Source organism: Sarcophilus harrisii, chromosome 5, assembly GCF_902635505.1.
Source record: "Sarcophilus harrisii chromosome 5, mSarHar1.11, whole genome shotgun sequence".
Classification (NCBI taxonomy): domain Eukaryota; kingdom Metazoa; phylum Chordata; class Mammalia; order Dasyuromorphia; family Dasyuridae; genus Sarcophilus; species Sarcophilus harrisii.
The window spans coordinates 115,713,227-115,733,209 of NC_045430.1; the positions used below are offsets into that span (position 1 = coordinate 115,713,227).

The 19,983-nt window shown below is 31.7% G+C and overlaps 1 protein-coding gene across 1 annotated transcript in view; it reads left to right on the forward strand.

Moving 5' to 3' along the window:
- The window catches only part of SLCO1C1 (solute carrier organic anion transporter family member 1C1), a 114,792-nt gene that overhangs the window by 57,140 nt on the left and 37,669 nt on the right, over positions 1-19,983 (forward strand). Inside the window, exon 10 of the mRNA XM_003771161.4 lies at positions 19,475-19,670. Within this exon, the coding sequence (XP_003771209.2) occupies positions 19,475-19,670 (196 nt within the window). The remainder of the gene's footprint in view (positions 1-19,474; positions 19,671-19,983) is intronic.

Here is a 19,983-nt window from a genome sequence, read left to right on the forward strand (position 1 = left end):
TTATAAGTTAGAGTAAATTATATATTTTGGAAAAGAGGACTTTGTCAGAACCTTTGACTATAAAAACGTTTTCCCAGTTTATTGTTTCTCTTCTAATCTTGTCTGTATTAGTTTTGTTTGTACAAAAGCTTTTCAATTTGATATAATCAAAATTTTCTATTTTGTGATCAATAATGATCTCTAGTTCTTCTTTGGTCACAAATTCCTTCCTCCTTCAGAGGTCTGAGAGGTAAACTATCCTATGTTCTTCTAATTCATTTATAATCTCATTTTTTATGCCTAGATCATGAACCCATTTTGACCTTATTTTTGTGTACAGTGTTAAGTGTGGGTCAAGGCCTAGTTTCTGCCATACTAATTTCCAATTTTCCCAGCATTTGTGCATTATTTCTAATAGCTTTAGTAGAATCTCTGGGGTTCTCTAAGTATACCATCATATCATCTGCAAAGAGGAATAATTTGGCTTCCTCATTACCTACTCTAATTCCTTTAATCTCTTTATTAACTCTAATTGCAGAAGCTAGTGTTTCTAATACAATATTGAATAGTAATGGTGATAGTGGGCAACCTTGTTTCACTCTGATCTTACTGGGAATGGTTCCAGTTTAACCCATTGCATATGATGCTTACTGATGGTTTTAAATAGATGCTACTGACTATGTTAAGGAAAAGAACATTTATTCCTATATTCTCTAGTGTTTTTAATAGGAATGGATGTTGGATTTTATCAAATGCTTTTTCTGCATCTATTGAGATGATCATATGGTTTTTATTAATTTGGTTATTGATATAGTCAATTATGCTAATAGTTTTCCTAATATTAAACCAGTCCTTCATTCCTGGTATAAATCCTACTTGAAAATGGTGTATTATCCTGGGGATGATTTTCTGCTAATATTTTATTTAAGATTTTTGCAGCAATTTCATTAGGGAGATTGGTCTATAATTTTCTTTCTCTGTTTTCATCCTACCTGGTTTAGGTATCAGTACCATGTCTGTGTCATAAAAGGAATTTGGTAGGAGTCTTTCATTGCCTATTTTTTCAAATAGTTTATATAACATTGGAGTTGATTATTCTTTAAATGTTGGGTAGAATTCACATGTAAATCCATCTGGTCCTGGGGATATTTTCTTAGGGAGTTGATTAATAGCTTGTTCTATTTCTTTTCCTGAAATGGGACAATTTAAGCAATTTGCTTCCTCCTCTATTAATCTGTGAAGCCTATATTTTTGAAGATAGCCATCCATTTCACTTAGGTTATCAAATTTATTGGCATAAAGCTGGGCAAAGTAAGTCTTAATTATTGCTCTAATTTCCTCTTCATTAGTGGAAAGTTCTCCCTTTTCATTTTTAAGACTATTTGATTTTCCTCTTTCATTTTTCTAATCAGATTTAGCAAAGGTTTATCTATTTTATTGTTTGTTTCATAAAACCAACTCTTAGTTTTATTAATTCAATAATTTTTTTTACTTTCAATTTTATCAATTCATCCTTTTAATTTTAGAATTTCAAGTTTAGTATTTGATTGGGGATTTTTAATTTGCTCCTTTTCTAGTTTTTTAAGTTGCAAGCCCAATTCATTGATCTTCTCTTTCTCTATTTTATTCAAATAAACCTCTAAAGATATAAAATTTCCCCTTATTACCACTTTGGCTGCATCTCACAAATTTTGGTATGTTGTCTCATTGTCATTCTCTTGGGTGAAATTATTAATTGTATCTATGATTTGCTGTTTCTCCCATTTATTCTTTAGAATGAGATTATTTAATTTCCTATTATTTTTTGGTCTATTTACCCCTAGCTTTTGGTTGAATGTAGTTTTTATTATCTCATGATTTGAAAAGAATGCATTTACTATTTCTGCCTTTCTGCATTTAAATTTGAGGTTTTTATGTCCTAATATATGGTCAATTTTTGTATAAGTTCCATGAACTGCTGAGAAGAAAGTGTATTCCTTTCTGTAGTCATTCAGTTTTCTCCAAAGATCTACCATACCTAACTTTTCTAATATTCTATTTACTTCTTTAACTTCTTTCTTATTTGTTTTGTGGTTTGACTTATCTAGTTCTGAGAATACAAGGTTGAGATCTCCCACTATTATAGTTTTGCTCTCTATTTCTTCTTGCAACTCTCTTAACTTCTCTTTAGGAAGTTAGATGCTACATTACTTGGTGCATATATGTTTAGTATTGATATTGGTTCATTGTCTATGCTACCCTTTAGCAAGATTTAGTTTCCTTCCTTATCTCTTTTAATTAGATCAATTTTTGCTTTTGCTTGATCTGAGATAAGGATGGCTATTTGCTTTTTTTTTTTTTTTTTTTTTACTTCACCTGAAGCATAATAGATTCTGCCCCAGCCTTTTATCTTTACTCTGTATGTATTACCTTGCTTTAAATGTGTTTCCTGTAAACGACATATTGTAGGATTCAGGCTTTTGATCCAGTCTGCTATCTACCTCCACTTTCTGAGAGAGTTTATCCCATTCACATTTATGGTTAAAACTACTAATTCTGTATTTCCTGTCATCTTATTATCCCCAGATAATACTTTTCTTTTTCTTTCCCCATTTACCCCCTTCCCAGTATTTAACTCTTTCTCTCTTTAGAATCCCTCCCACCCTCTTTGAGTCCTATCCCTTTTCTTATACCTTTTCCTTATTACCCTTTTCCTTTTAACTTTTCCTCTCTAACTTTTTAATATGGTGAGAAAAGTTTCTCTGTAAACCAAATATATCTATTATTTTCTCTTTGAACCAAATCTGATGAGATAAAGATTCACACAATGTTCCTCCCCTTCCCTAAATTCCCTCAGATATGATAGGCTTCTTTTGCCTCTTCATGCGATGTAATTTTCCTCTTTTTATCTCTCCTTTTTAATGAGTTATTTTCTTCATTAGCTTTTTTTTTTTTACTTCTTTTTGTTGTCCAATTGAGTTTTTAAATGAGTTGTTTTGCTCTATGGAATTTTTTCCATTTCACTTTTTTTTTAACTGAGTTATTTTCTTTTTCCAACTCACAAATCCTACTTTCCTGGGAGTTCTTTAGCTTTTCCAGTTCACATTTCAGGAAGTTGCTTTCTTTTTCCACTTTATCAAATTTTTATTTTAGTGAGTTATATGCCTTTTCCATTTTTCTTCTAGCTCTTTTTTAACATCTTTTATACTTTCTTCTAAGAGGACTTTGTGTGATGGGGACCAGCTTACATTCTCCTTTGGGATTTTGTCTGGAGACTGCCTGCTATTAATCTCCTCAGGATTTCCAACCTGTTCTCTTTTGATATAAAAGCTATCTATAGTTAGAGTTCTTTTGGCTTTTTTACTCATTTTTTTTTTTAAAGCCCATAGAGTCTGCCTTCAGGGCAAGGTGGTTACCAGCTTCCTCTATAGAACAGAGATAGATATATGAACAGTAGCTGTCCTGCAAATGGGCTGCAAAAAGTGGCTGAGCTGTGGAAGCGTCCTGGGAACAACCCCACAATGGAAGTGGCTTTGCCCTGGGAAGTGCAGGCTGTGATGCAGAAATTCCACTGTTCCACTCCGAGCCCCCCTTTTACCCTCCCCATCTTCCCCCTCCCCCCTGGTGTGCAGAAGTATGGCTGCCCTGGGCAAAAGCCCCACACTGCAGAATGTGGCTGCACAGCTGTGCTATGGTCCATGCTGAGTCACTTCTGCTTCTGGATGGGTATACCCAGGTCCTGTTACCTTTGGTGTTTGTTTAACTTTTCTGTTGATCTACTGCTTTGCAGCCAAAGTGGAGCAGCCAACCTGTGGTAGAGTCCTCCCTTTTTTTTCAGGGAGGGTTAGGATTAGGGTTAGACTGCCCCCGCCCTGTCTGCTCAGTGTGCTAGCCTCTGTGTTCTACCTCCCTGTCTGTGCTGGCCTGCTCCTGCTGATCAGGACAAACCTTTTCTGGTGATCTTCCACATTATCTTCAGCTGATAATTTGTTGTACTCCCAATATTCGTGGATTTTACCAGTCAAGCACTATTTCTAGGCTGAATTTTGTAATTAGTAGTGAGGGTAGAAGGGGAACTTAAAATGACACGTATGTCTTCTCTGTCATCTTGAGCACACATCTCATTTCTTTTCTCATTTTTTTCTTCTAATTCTATTTACTTTTTAAAATCCTTTATGTGAACTTCTCAAAAGTCTTTTTTGTCTTAAGAACAATTCACAACACTCTGAAATTTTCCATGTAGGCATTTTTTCTTCATCTGAATTAGTGTTTTAGTCTTCTACTGTCACCATAATACTGTTCTGTGGTCAAGATTCTTTTCTGTTTCTTGGTTTTTTTTTTATTTCTCTCTTTCTTTTTCCTTATTCTGTGCATTTTAAGGTCAAACTCTGCTTCTGGAGTACATGAGGAGCTTTCTCAAATTCTTGTACTGCTTTGACCCTTGGCTTTGAGCAAAATGGCCTCTTGAGTTTGCTGTCTTTTTAACAGCACTATCTGGTATCTCTAGGCAACAGCCTGGTTTCCCAGGCTGTCAATTTGCCTTCTGTGCTGGGATTGGATGTTGTCCCACTGATCTGCTCTGCTACTAAGTGAGGACCAACAGTTTCAGTTGCTGATCTATTGTTATTTGATTAAGACACACTCACTGGCTTCCCTGGACACTTTCTGAGCTGGGCTGAACGCCTTTTTAATCCCAGTGAAACTGACCTTTCCTGAAGTTCTTCTAATCTATATTGAGCTAGAGAATGGTTTCATTCCATTAGACTGTGCAGAAGTTTGGTTTCATGTGATTTTCAATGAAAATGGGAAAGCTTAAGCAGCTTGCTGGCCTCACTCTGCCCTGTTATAATTCCTAATTAATAATATTTTGAGGTCTATTATAGCTATGTCATTTTTCTTTCACATTTAAAAAAAATTAATTCCCTTAATATTCTTGATTTCATGATGTTATAGGTAAATGTTATTTTTTTCTAGCTCTTATTTTTCATAGAATTGTCATTTTTATTATATTGACTCAATCTACTCATGAGCATTGATTTTCCCAGTTATTTAGATATGACTTTATTTATGTTTTTTTAAAAAATGGCTTGTAATTGCTTTTATATATTTTCTTGGATTGACTCAACATTTTGACTCCTAAGTTTTTTTAATTGTCTGCAGTCATTTTAAAGGAGATTCTTTTGGTCTTTTCCTGCTGTAATTTTTTAGTAATATGTGGAAACGTTAAAAATTTCTATGGGTATATTTTTTATCTTACAATTTTGCTAAAATTATTCATTATTTTATTTAATGTTTTAGTTCATTCTCCATTATTTTTAAGTGTGGCATTTTGTTTTGTTATTTTATTGCCTACTTTTAGTCTTTTGATGTGTTTTTCTTCATTTATTATGACAGCAAATATTTCTAGCACAAAATTTAATAATAGTGTTGAAAATAGATATCCTTTCTTAAAGACACATATTCTTTATCTTTTAAAGAAAAACTCCTCTTGATTCTTATCCTTTCTAGTGTTTCAATGGTAATGGGTATTGTATGTTATTAATGCTTTTTTCTGCATTTTTTTGTATGGTGGAAAATAGAGGAAACAACAACAAAAAGATCAGAAAACTAGAATAGTGAAAGAAAAGATATACTTACAAAGTTAGAAGACAAAATATTAAAATATCTAAAAGTAAATTTTCAAAGAAACATGTGAATTAAACACAAGACTAACAAGAATTCCTGGAAAGCAAAAATGATTTTCAAAATCAAATAAGTGATAAAGAGGAAAATTAGGCAAAGAAATTAAAGCAAAGGTAGAAAAATATGAAAAGATATGCCTCTCAATAAAAGTGGCATAAAAACTGAAGACAATAACCTTAAAAGCAGAATTTCCCAACTGAAAAAGAGAGAGATAAACATTCACTAATGAAAATAACTCCTGACAAAGCAAAAGGTGATGTAAAAACTCACTAAAGAAAGTAATTCCTTAAAAATAGAAATGGGCAAGTGGAATGTAACATCTCACTGAAACAGTAAGAAACAATGAAGTCAAAGAAATAATCAAAGTAAAACTCTAGGTGTTTGAAGAAATTGCGAAGGAAATCTGCAAGATATTCTCAAAAAAAGAACATAAAATAGAAATCGAAATGCCACCTAGATAAAGGGAAAAAATAGGATGAAAGGAAATACAGTTAATAAGACTTTGAATGTGAATGGAATGAACTCACCATTGCTATCCATTGCTATTCAACAGAAGAGCACAGCAGAATGAATCAGAAACTAGAATCCAATCAAAATTGCTTATAAGAAAAACACTTGAATCAGAAGAATACACACACTTACATATCAGGCTAGAGCAGAATTTATTAAGCTTCACCTGATATTAAAAAGGCAGGATTAGCAATTATGTTCTCAGACAAAGCAAAGCAAAAGTAGACCAAATTAAAAGAGATAAGCATAGAAACTATATTTTGTTTAAAGGAATCAAAAGCAATGAAGTGACATCAATACTAAATATAAATTCATCAAATGACATAGAATTCAAATTCCTAAAGGAAAAAAATAATTAATTACAGGATGAAGTAGTAAAACTGTAATAGTGAGAGACTTCAACTTTATCCTCTCAGAACTAGATGAATCTCACCATAAAATACATAAAAAAGAAGTCAAGGAAATGAATGGAATTAGTAAAATTAAATATGATTGACCTCTAGAGAAAACTGAATATTAATAAAAAGACATATTTCTCACCTGTATAAAGCAACTTCATAGAAATTGAGCATGCATTAAAGCATAAAAAGATTCACATCAAATACAGAAAAACAAAAAAATATTAAATTCATTAACTGTAGATCACTTGCAATAAAAATTATATTTAATAGAAGGCCATGGAAGCAGAAATTAAAAGTTAGCTGAAACAAACAAACAAAAAACAAACCACAAGACAATGTTATCCTAAAGAATGAGTGAGTGAATAAACCATGATTTCATAGAAGCAATCAATCATTTAATTAAAAAGTATGACAACAATGAGACAACTTCCCAAAATTTGTGAGATATAGGCAAAGTACTAATCAGGGTGAAAATTATATCTCTCAATATGTATTTTAATTTAAGAGAAAAAAAACAGATAAATTAATTGAGCATATGACTGAAAAAAACTAGAAAAAGGAGGACAGCTAGATGGTGCAGTGGATAGAGCACCAAACTTGAAATCAGAATGACCTGAGTTCAAATCTGATCTCAAACACTTTATACTTCCTGGCTATGTGACTCTGGGCAAGTCACAACCCCAATTGTCTCAGGAAAAAAAAAAAAAAGCTCTGGAAAAAGGAAAACCCTCTAAAAATGCATAAAAACAACAACAATCTAAGTGAAATGGATAAAGATGTGTACAGATATAGATATATATATATATATATATATATACATGTACATTTAATTTACCAAGATTAACAAAGACAAAATAGAATATTTAAGTAACTCTCTCATAGAAAAAGAAATTAAATCATGAATAAATGAGGTTTTAAGAAAGAATCCCAAACACCAGATTAATTCACATGTAAATTATATCAAAAATTTTAGAAAAAATTTTTCCAATACTATATAGACTATTTGAAATAATATGTAAAGGAATATGTAAATACGTTAAGAAGCACTCCTACCAAATTCCTTTTATGAACACAAATTATCAAGAGATACATATGTGCTGTCATTATTGTTGTTGTTAATCATTACTTAACAGACTATTTCAATGATATGTAGGACATTTTATAGATATTAAAGAACTTCATCTATTTCAATAATGCACACACAAATAAGGATAATAGCAACTAAAACTTGGACTTAAACAATACTTATCCATGGTCACAAACTTAATAAGTATGATCTGAAACAATTTTCCTTGATTTTTGTCTAGAACATTTTCTACTAATTAGTAATTATTGATTTGACTTTCACTGAATTGGGAAAGAATTAGTTTCTTGCATATTGTTCTACCCTATTCCACTTCACTCCTACTCCTGATTTATTTTACATATTGTCTGATTGAACAGATGATCCCAATAAAAATAACTCAAAAAATTTTTTAATTTTTTTAATTTTAAAAATTTATTTATTTTTAATATAATGAATCATGTTCACATGAACATATCATATGTTTATTTACATTCAATCTCCATAGTTATTTTTTTTCCAGAAGCAGATGGCATCTTCTATATAAATTATAGTTCAATCTAAAGCTCCTGAAATCTATGTTAATTTTCTAAGGATCAGTTCAGCTAAATTCAGAGACATTTATTTCTAGAAATTTATCACAGGAATGTTTAGTTTTGATCACAGCAAGTATAAAATTATTTACCAAGGCATGGTATTTTGATCTTCATCAGTGGAGGAAGTACATTGTGTTTTACTGTATCAGCAGTATAAATGCATTTGTCAAATCTATCATGTTTCATGTATCATGTATCAGAGCTATGTAATAAACCCCTAACTGAGGTTAGGATTAGAGGTTTTGGATTAGCCCCCAGATCCTGAAAATTGAGTAAGCAAAGTTAAATTTAGCAGACACATCATATTTGTCTTAAAAGTTTATTTTTGCTGGGGCATCTCAAGGGTGGTTCAATCCTGGTATCTATACACCTCCATATGTTTGCTTATAAAATAATGTATTTGTGAAAATAGTAGAATTTGTGACCATAATTTTCACTTTATCTCTTATTAATTTAGTTACACCTTTATTCTGATGGTTAAACCAAGACTTCTGTCTAGGCACAGACACTCAATATGCTTCTACAATCATATTAATTGCTTACTATATCAGTGGAATGTGGACTATGCTAGAGAACCAAAATTCAAAGGAAAAATCACAGAGCTCTTGCTCTCCATTGGAGTTATTTAATTTAAGTTAATATATTTATCAATTCTTAAACTAAGAGTGAGAGTAACCTAAAGTTCCTAGTAAGAAACTATTCCAAAATACTTGGCCAGTATATCTGTCTTTGATACCAACTTTTTTCTTCTTTCCTTTTTTTCTGAAGGTGACAGCTTCTTTCCTCATATAATATTTTTCTATATCTTCTTTATGGACTTCTATGAACTTTAATTTTGCCATTGGCAATGGGTAACACAAAAATCAATTCAAACATTTATTGAGATCTACTTTCTATCAGGCATTATTCTAGGTTCTGAAGATTTAAAACAAATCCTGACCTTCAACAGTTTATATTACTTTGGAGAAAACAACAAATTTACAAAAAAAAGTATACAGAAAATAAAGTTAAAGTAATTTTTACGGTGATATTAGTATTCGAGAGGATTAACAAAAATTTCATGTAGAAGGTAGAAAGTTGTAAGTTCAGAAGAAAGCACTGATTCTTGTTTCTTTTAAATTAGGAAAATATTTGAGACTTTTCTGAAGAACATTATGAACACAAAGTTTGCTGAGAAATGGTAGTGATTCAGCATAACAGATATGGTAGTTGCATCAAAGCAAATTGGTATTTATATTAAATTCTTTTTTCCCTTTGATTTCATTATCTGATTGGAGATAAGTTTATTTAGGAAACTGAAATATCCCACTAGGCTTCATGAAAAAAAATCTTCACAAATAAATATTTAAAATGGCATATCTATTAGATGTAATGTGGTAGAGAGGAAAGAATATTGACGCTACTTTCAGGACACCTAAGTTTAACTTTAATGCTGATTACTTGTATAACCTTAGAAAAATTATTTAATCATCTGCTTTGCTTTCCTTGCTTGTAAAATCATATTGAAAATGTCTATCTATACTTGAGAATCTATAGTTTTATTGTTTATCATTTCAAAGTTTCAGCATATTTTTAAATAAATAAATTTATTTATTTTTAATACACTTTGCATTATGAATCATGTTGGGAAAGAAAAATCAGAACAAAAGAGAAAAACCATTGCAGAGAGGGAAACAAACAACGAAAAAAAGAAGTGAACATAACATGTGTTGATTTACATTCAATCTCCATAGTTCTTTTTCTGGATATTTACAACTTTCTAATTTTTAATTTTTTTAATTTTAAAAATTTATTTATTTTTAATATAATGAATCATGTTCACATGAACATATCATATGTTTATTTACATTCAATCTCCATAGTTATTTTTTTTCCAGAAGCAGATGGCATCTTCTATCTAAAGTCTTATTGGGATTGCCTTGGATCACTGAACCATTGAGAAGAAACAAGTCTTTTGTAATTGATCATTGAACGTTATTGCTCTTATTGTGTATAATGTATTCCTGATTATGCTTTTTTTTGCTATCAGTTTGTGTAAATTCTTACAGACTTTTCTAAAAATCAACTTGGGCATCATATTTTGTAGAACAATAATGTTCCATTACTTTTGAATATCATAACTTTTTCAGCCATTCCCTAATTGATGGGCATCTACTCATTTTTTCAATACTTTGCTACCACAAAAAGATCTATTTATAAATATTTTTGCACATGTGGGTCCTTTTCCCTCCTTTATGATTACCTTGGGATACAAACTTAGTAATGGCACTGCTGGGGCAAAGGGTATGTACAGTTTGATAGCCCTTTGGACAGTTACAAATTGCTCTCCAAAATGATTGGATCATTTCACAACTCCACCAACAATGAATCAGTGTTCCAGTTTTCTCACAACCCCCCACTATGGTTATATTTTCCTGTTATCTTTGCCAATTTGAGAGATATGAGGTGATACCTCAGAGTTTTTTTAACTGCATTTCTTCAATCAATAGTGATTGAGAGCATTTTTTCCATATGAAAATAGATGGCTTTAATTTCTTCAATTGGAAATTGTCTGTTCATATCTTTTGACTATTTATCAATTGGGGAATGATTTCTATTCTTATAAATTTGACACAGTTCTTTATATATTTTAGAGAAGAGATCTCTATCAGAAACACTGGCGGTAAAATTTTAAAAAAATTTTCCCCAGCTTTGTACTTTGTACTTCCCTTTTAATCTTGTTTTTATTAGTACAAAAACCATTTTAATTTAATGTAATCAAAGTTGGTCAATATGAGTACATGATTTGGGCATAATGGATAATACCATTAGCACATTAGGGGATCAAGGCATAAGATACCTACCAAATCTTTGGAGAAGGGAGGAATTTATGATCAAAGATGTAGAAAATATAATGTAGATGTAGAAAATATAATGCAAATATATATATGTATGTATTTTTTTAAGGAATTTCCTTCCTTTTCCAAGCTGTTGACTCTTTCTTGCATCCCTCGCATATATTTTCTCATTTTTTTTTCTACTTGTCTTATTTGCCATTTAAAGTCTTTTATGAGCACTTCTAAAAATCTCTGTGGCCTTGAGCTCAATCTATATCACTCTTTGAGATTTCTTCTGTGAACATTTTATCTTTATCTGAATTGGTGTTTTGGTCTTCTCTGTCACTATAGTAGCTTTCTGTGGTCAAGTTTCTTTTCTTATTCTTGCTCATTGTCTTTCCTTTTCTTTTGGTTTTTCCTTGTTTTTACTTTTAAGGTCAAGTTCTGCTTCTGGGGTAAAGGGGGTGCTGTCCCAAGTTTCCTGTTCAGCTCTGAGCCTTGGCTTGGCAAGAACCCCTTGCATTTGGAGGGGGTAGCTTTATCTGCTCTTTCCAGGAAACAGGCTGGTTTTCCAGAATTTGCCTTCTGTTCTGAGATTGGGGATAGGTCTACTGCCCCACTACTGAGCCAAGTGTCAGTTACTGATCTGCTGTGATTAAGACCCTCTCATGGGCTTTCCTAGAATCTGTCTGGATAGCCTGAACATCCCTTTCATTCCAGTAAGACTGATCTCTCTTGAACTTTTCCCAACTTTGAATTGGAAAGTGTTTTCATTTCATCATACTTTGCTCAGAAGTTTGGTTTCATGTGGTTTTTGAGGAAAACTGAGAGAGTTAGAGCAGCTTCCTGTTCACTCCACCATCTTGGGTCTTCCCCTGGAGTTTCCCCCCAAAATTTCAGCTGTTTGTATTTTTTTAAAGTAGTATATTTTTAAAAGGAAGATAAGATCCATTGCCAATCATGAAAGCCAGTATCAAAATCCATAAAGCTGTTCTTCACTGACAAAGTTATAGGATTACGAAGTCAGTATCAAAGTACAAAACAGAGATAAGAAATATTGGCATAGTTTATGAGCTTTGAAGTAGTTTATTGCAAAGATACACATACCTAACTATTTACCATTTATCTACTTTTTCATTTCTTAAATGTTTTTTCCTTTTGTGATATATAATATCAACTAGAGCAAAGAAGCTATATTACTCTTAGCCTAGATTCTATATTTTAACATGTGAAGCATTCTATTTTGAGGATACCTTAAGTAGAATATATTCTATTAAAGCAACTTTTTTAAAATATAAAATTCTAGAAAAGTTATTAAGATTGATTGGCTTTCAGATCATATGACCAATAACATAGAGGACTAGATATTTTCACCACTCCTCGTGGCCACTCAAACCTTTCTCAAATAGATATTCTCAATTTTAGCTATCTTCATGGTCTGACATAAAAAACCCTGAGGTAACAACAAAGCAGTTTCATTCATAATTCCTAACATGTTATACCCATCAGTCTCAATGTTCTGTTAGTCACAAACTGACACACACAAAACAATCTCTTCCACCTGCCCCAAGCATACACACTCTGTCTTGGGAAGTTAGTCTAAAACAGCAACAATGTTATAAAAGAGAATTGAGGAATACTAGAAGGGGTTTAATCAAGATGCCAACATAAATGGAGACTGCTGTCCAGTAGAGATCAATTATGTCCATACAGAAATTATTTAAGGCAGTAATTGATACTATATAAAGTAAATTCCTTAGCATGGATTAAGAAAGCTTTGAATCAAACCCCAGGGAAACTACTGAGAAAAAGGAAAGAGTCCAAAAATGAACATTAGGAGAATATAAAAGGAGAATGAAATTAACAAACATACAGATAAAGAAAATTGAGAACTTTAAGTGAAAAATATCAGTTAAGGATATTGAGGGAAATTAAATAAATGAGTATAGAAGCTATAATAACAGAAGGGAATATTGCCGTTTAAATAACACCTCTGAATTAATCTGAAGAGATAGAAAATGGAATTCACATCTGAAGACACAGAAATCTTGTGGATTCACAAGAGAGCATAAAACTACAGCAGGATGTATTGGGATGATTCAAGAGGGAAATTAGAATCAAGAAAGCAGAATTTATGATCTACAAGTCACAAATAATCAATGAAATAGAAAAAGTTTGAATCTGTGGGACCAAATCTCACAAAGGAAAAAATGACAAGACATTAAGAATCTATATACATAGAAATAAAAGAAAATCAAGAATAAAAGAACCAAAAAAGCAAAAATATTAAAATAAAGCATAATCTTCATATAAGCAAAACTTATTGATCTGTAAGACAAAACTTAGGTAGTACAAGTTTATCAGAAAACAAGCCAATAAGCCTTTATACTATATGTGATAAATTGCATATCAAAGGAACCTAGGACTTTTGAACACAAAATCTCAGTACCAACTTAAAAAAATCTACAGATCATCTATAAAAAAAATAGACAATGCTGTAAACCACGACATATAGTAATTAAGTTTAACGATTTCAATGACAAATCATTAATTCTAAAAATAGCAAGAAATTGCCTAGAGGAAATGAAGGACTGTATTTTAAAATTCAAAAGTCCTGAAAATACAATTCAAGGTGACATATCTTGGAAATCAGAACCTAATCATCAGTATAAGTGAATAGATAAGTAGAGTAGGTTAATGTACATCCAATAAGTCAGTTGAAGAAAATTTGACTTTATGATTTTACTTGTTTTGCAAAAATCCCAACAGAGGCCAAAAAAAGCCTTTAAAAATATTAGCTACCAGGAAAAGTACAAGTAATGAAATAAATTATCCTGGAAAAAAGAAATAAAAACTAAAAAGAAAAATAATACACATAGGCTTAACCATAGCAACATAACACCAGAAACCTTGTCCATTTCAAAAAAATCCCTTTTAACATTATAATGTGAGACACACTGAAAACAGAAACCACATTGAGGAAATTAATTGGAGCAACAAGGAATTGCTTGGAATTACTGGAATAAACATGGAATAAATTTTATAACATTCATCTGGTAAATCAACCTAGTGTGTGTTTTTTTTTTTTTAATTTTATTTTTACATAGAACTATGTATGGATGGGAGGATACATAAAAGTGGAGAATGATAGGAAAGAATAGAGAGGAATATGTGATGTACCTTAATCAAATAAATGGTTAAAATTAAGGGGAAATAATTTGTGTAATAGAAGAAGAAGAAGAAGAAGAAGAAGAAGAAGAAGAAGAAGAAGAAGAAGAAGAAAAAGGAGAAGGAGGAGGAGGAGGAGGAGGAGGAGGAGAAGGAGAAGGAGAAGGAGAAGAAGAGGAGGAGGAGGAGAAGAACTATAGGAGAATATGTAAAAAAAAAAAAAAGAAAAGGATTGAAAGATTTCAAGTCTCAATTCATTGGTAGAAGGGAGTTCCATTGAAAAATTCTCTGTTGCAGTTTGAGGCAGGAGGTTCTTTACAGGGGAAAGTATAATAACAGATATAATCTACAAGGTTTTGGTCCTCAGAGAGAATATTACCTCTGAATGGATAATGTGTCTTCATAATAGTATCCTTTCCTAGGAGAAAAAATTAGAGCTTCTGGGACAATTGACACCCAGAATAGGAGAATATGAACTGAGAGAGGAGATTTTGTGGCAAATAGGGAGGAAAGAAGTAGTGATAATCTACACAATCAGGAAGATAGGAAAAAATATTCTATCTTAAGCAATACTTCTATTTTATTTATCTTCTGTAGAAATCTATATTTCTTAGAGTGAGCCACAACAATGACAAAAATTAAAAGAAAAGGGAAGATTACACACAATAGAAACTGTTGAGAAAAGGAAACAATATTGGTACTTTCCATGTTTTTAATTCCCTGAGGAATACAGAGATTAAGAGAACAAGTGAGCATGAGAGTCAAAAATAAAAGTTTAGCACAGACAAAAAGGCAAAAAGGGCAGGGAGTAGATGATAATGATTTCAAGGGAAACTAAATAAATTTCTAAAAAATCAACAAAATAGATTAAAAAAAGAGAATAGAGGGTGATTTTGCTTGCTTTTTTTTTAAGAGAGGAAGAATTAGATACATGAATAAAAGAAAGAAAGTTAATAAGTTGAACAAAATGCCCAAACTGGGGAAGGGAACAATAAGTAGGGATGGGGCTTAACAAAAAAGGAAAGTCAGTGGTTAAAGAATGACTTTGAAATATATCATGTAACTGGAAAAAAAGTGCTTAGCTGTTTTTATAGAGGAAGAAGGAGAACATCAAATTCAAAAAAAAACTATTAGAGATAAGGAAAATAGTAATCTCTCACGGTTTTGAATGTGGATAGATTATATAATCCAATACTATTAGAGTGATAGATTGACTTAAAAATGTTCTTTACAAAATTTCTTCATTCCAAATTTCTTCCTTAGAAGAAACACAATTAAAAAGGAAAGATATACATAAAATAAAAATGAATGGCCAGAACAAAATTTGCTACCCATCAGGGGAATATAAGGACCTACAATTATACTATCAAACAAAGCAAAACCAAATATTCACAATACAATCAATTCAATTTTGCTAGCTTACCTCCTCTTTTCCTTTTTTTTTTCTTAAAATATCATTTTAATATGGGTTGGATTTCTGCTACAGGGAGGAGGAAAGGATATTTGGAGAAATTTGAGTGTTGCAAAAAAAGAAGATATAAATAAAAATGTAATTTGAAAAACTGGGGAACTCTTGTTTTGGTAGAGGATCATTCAGATAGATTTTAGTGTTCAATAAAATTTATGAAAAATTTATCTTATTAATTTATCTAATTAATTAACTTAGCCTCAGAAGTTTATGATACAATTGACAACTTCACTTTCTTATACTCAAAAGTGGCTCAGAAAGTCAGGCTCAGACATGGGTTATACCTAAGTTTAAATTGTTTTCTCAAAGGCCAGATTTTGTAGTTCTAGAAAAACATCAATATTCATCTTAAACCAGGCCTAAAAGTCTGGTTCTATAAATGCTGTTTTAAAAGTGGAACTAAAAGCACAACTTTATCTATGACCCCAGAAATTACCTAAACTGAAAACATGTCAAAACTAGACAAAACTGTCAGAACAGATTACTTCAGAAGTTTAGAATCTTGGAATATTAAAACTAAAAGGAACTTTTCAAATTATGTAGCCTAATACATATAGCCTTGATGAAGGCACTGAGACTCTGAAAGTTTGTTGTGTGTCATTTTTATTATATTAGTTTGGCTTAGCCATGAACAATTGATAGTTTTCCAGTTGTTTAGATTGGAATTTATTTGTGGGAAAAGTGTTTTGTAATCATGTTCATATAATTCTTGAGTTTGTGTTGGCAGATTGACCCCCAAGCATTTTATTTTGTCTACACTATTTTTAAATGGAATTTCTCTTTCTATCTCTTGTTTATGGACTTTGTCAGTAATATATAGACATGCTGATGATTTTTGTGAGTTTATTTTATATCCTGCAACTTTATTAAAGCTGTAAAGTGTTTCCAGTTGGTTTTTGGATGATTTTCTAGGATTCTCTAAGTATATCATCGTATCATCTGCAAAGAGTGATAGTTTTATTTCCTCATTGCCTATTCTAATTTCTTGAATTTCTTTTTCATTTCTTATTGTTAAAGCCAGCATTTTTCATTCAATGTTGAATAATAGTGGTGATAATAGTCATCCTTTTATTACCCTTGATCTTATTGGGAATGAGAGTTTCTTTCCATTACAAATAATTCTTGCTGTGGGTTTTAGATAGATATTGCTTATTATTTTGAGGAAAGCTCTCTTTATCTCTATGTTCTCTTGTGTTTTTAATAGGAATGGGTGCTGTATTTTGTCAAAAGTTTTTTTCCCCTGCATTTATTGAGATTATCATATTATTTATGTTGGTTTTGTTATTGATATGGTCGATTATAGTAATAGTTTTCCTGATGTTGAACCAGCATTCCTGGTATAATTCCCACTTGGTCATAGTGTATTATCCTGCTAAAGAAGTTGTGATTTGCTCTCAATTTACATAAACGTAAATGGTGCTGATGTAAATGTAAATGTAAATGTAAATTCATCCAGTCCAAGCATTGTCCTACCTATATACTAACCAAGTTATGTTCCTTTTTCTCTTACTATTAATATATACATATATACATATATATGTATATATGTATTATGTACCATTATTTCTTCTTTTGAATCATGTAAGAAGCAGTTAACTAGTAGGACACTAGGTGGCACACTTGATAGAATGCCAGACCTTGAGTCAGGAGACCTGAGTTTAAATCTAATTTCACACACTATCTGTGTAATCCTGGCAAATCATTTAATGCTGTTTGCCTCAATTTCTTCATCTGTAAAATGAGCTGGAGATAGAAATTTTACAACTCTAGTATCTTTACCAAGAAAAGACCAAAAGGAATCATGAAGAGTCGGACAGGACTTAATCAACGAAACAACAGTAAAAAGTCTTGCACAGTACAAATAATACCAGACTGGAGGTGGGAAATCCTCAGTTCAAACCAAAAAGCCTAAATGACTTGTCTGAGCCAGTTTCTTTATCAATACACACTAAACAAGGTAACCTTAGCTCTTGTATTCTAATCAGTAACTTTTCTCTCTCCATAAAAAATAGACTTCTGGATGAATCCTTAAACAGTATGTGGTATTATCTCTTCCCACAAAATTTCTGAGATGTAAGCAAGATCTGCTGTACAAAAATAGCCTCTTTATCCACTATGTGATACGTGTAATTGTTTTTCCTGCCAGTACTCATTTCTTTAACCTACAATGTTAGTACTTTTATAATGTCACTATTACTGTGAAAAGTCAAAATTTGAACCATTCTAAATGTACAGAGCTCTGGAGTGTAGTAAAAATAATACTACATTTGAATTCACAAGATCTGGATTCAGATCCTGGTCTTGCTACTTGGCTCACTTTAGGGAAATGATTTTACTTTTATGTTCTTTAGTTGTCATCTCTAAAATGAAGAGGTTCTATTTATTCTGCAGTATAAATGAAATTCAACTTCTTTCCTGAGAACAGATTTTGATAAGAGTAAAGTGAGAAGATATAATACACCTGAGGATAGTAAGGAGAGGCATAAGCTAAAGAATGTAAACTGTATAAAACTTGGAGAAGGATAATAAGGAAAATGAACACATTTTATCACTATTTTGTCAATGGTCACCCTAGAATTCAAGGACTATATCTGCTTTTACAACATATATATGATATGCTTCTTTATGTGAATCTAGATGTAGTTTTTGTGCCCAATCTGTGATAGCACCTTCTGAGCTCTGTTCTGATCAGTTATAGTCAGACACATTGTAAAATGAACCTAACATTTTGCTCCTCTTCAATTATGAAAAACAACAATGGCCTTTTAGATGCTATGCAATTTTATTTAATTTTTTATTTTATACATGTATATTCTTTTTTATATATTTCTATATAAGTCATCTTGGGAGAGAACAATCAGAACAGCATGGAAAAACCATGAGAAAAAAAACACACGCAAAAAGTGAAAATAGTATGCTTTGGTCTGTATTCAATCTCCACAGGTTTCTCTTTGGAAGTAGATGACATTTTCCATCTGAAGTTTATTGGAAATACCTTGGCACTGAATTGCTGAGAAGAATCAAGTCTCTCATAGTTAATCATTCCACATTACAATCATTGTTGCTGTGAACAATAACTTTTGTTTTTCTGGTTCCTTGCTTCTCTCAACATCATAGATCCTATGTTTTTAGTCAATGTTTAATAAATATTTTACTACCCAACTCTCTGTCATTTTAATTCAGTATTTCTGAGTCTGGGTCAAAATGGGTTAGATTCTGGGGCTACATTTGTGAAGTCTTATTGACATTTGGTCATTTGATGGATAGAGTGATGGACTTAAGAAGTTCTTATTTAAATCTTGACACTTGCTGTGAGACCCAGAAAAAGTCACTTACTTTCTGTTTCCTTGGACGTAGTAAGTGGCTCAGTGGGTACTGAGTTGGATCTGGAATCAGGAAGAAGATCAGAGTTTAATTTTGGGCTCACACGTTTACTCTGGGCAAGCCATTTAATTTCTGTTTGTTTTAATCCATTAGAGAAGGAAATGGTAAATTAATCCATGGTCATTGATAAGAAAATGCTATATAGGGTCATAAAGAATTGGATAGAATTGAATGACTGAACAATAATAATTCACCATTGATCAGTATATTCATAGTAAAGTATAGATTCCTTACTTTGCAACTCTAATTTCAAAATCTTAAATATAGTAGAAATTTGTTACATGTTAGTGGGTATGATTGTCCACTTCATTCATTATTATAAAGAATTTTATTGAACATTTGTTCAAGAAACATCAAATACTCTTAAAATATGAAGTAAAACATTTGGTAATTCACTTCATAATTACTTTTTTTTTTTGTTTCCCAAGGACTTATCAACATTCCTGCAGTAGCCTTTGGAATATTCTCGGGGGGACTAATTATGAAAAAATTCAGGATCAGTGTATTTGGAGCTTCAAAACTCTATCTGGTATCTTCATTCTTTGGTTACCTTCTACTGCTTTCCCTGTTTGCAATGGGCTGTGATAATTCTGATGTGGCTGGCCTAACTGTCTCCTACCAAGGGTATGTCATGATGATAATATAAGTAAAAGGCAATTGAAATTCTCAGTTTTGTCTATCATGCTTTGAGGGAAATATATTGAATATGACATGAGAAAGTTGTCAATCTGTCATATCTGTGACTTGGAGTCATTGAATCACAGGATTTTAGAATGAAGTAAAGCTAAAATTATCTAATTTAACTCTTTTGACTTAGAGTAGGAAAGAGTCCTAGAGAGTTGAAGTGATTTGCTACTGGGCCCCACATATGAATAATGCAAGACTTCTGATAAGAATTCAAGTTTCATTGACTTATTGAATATCTACAATGCATAAA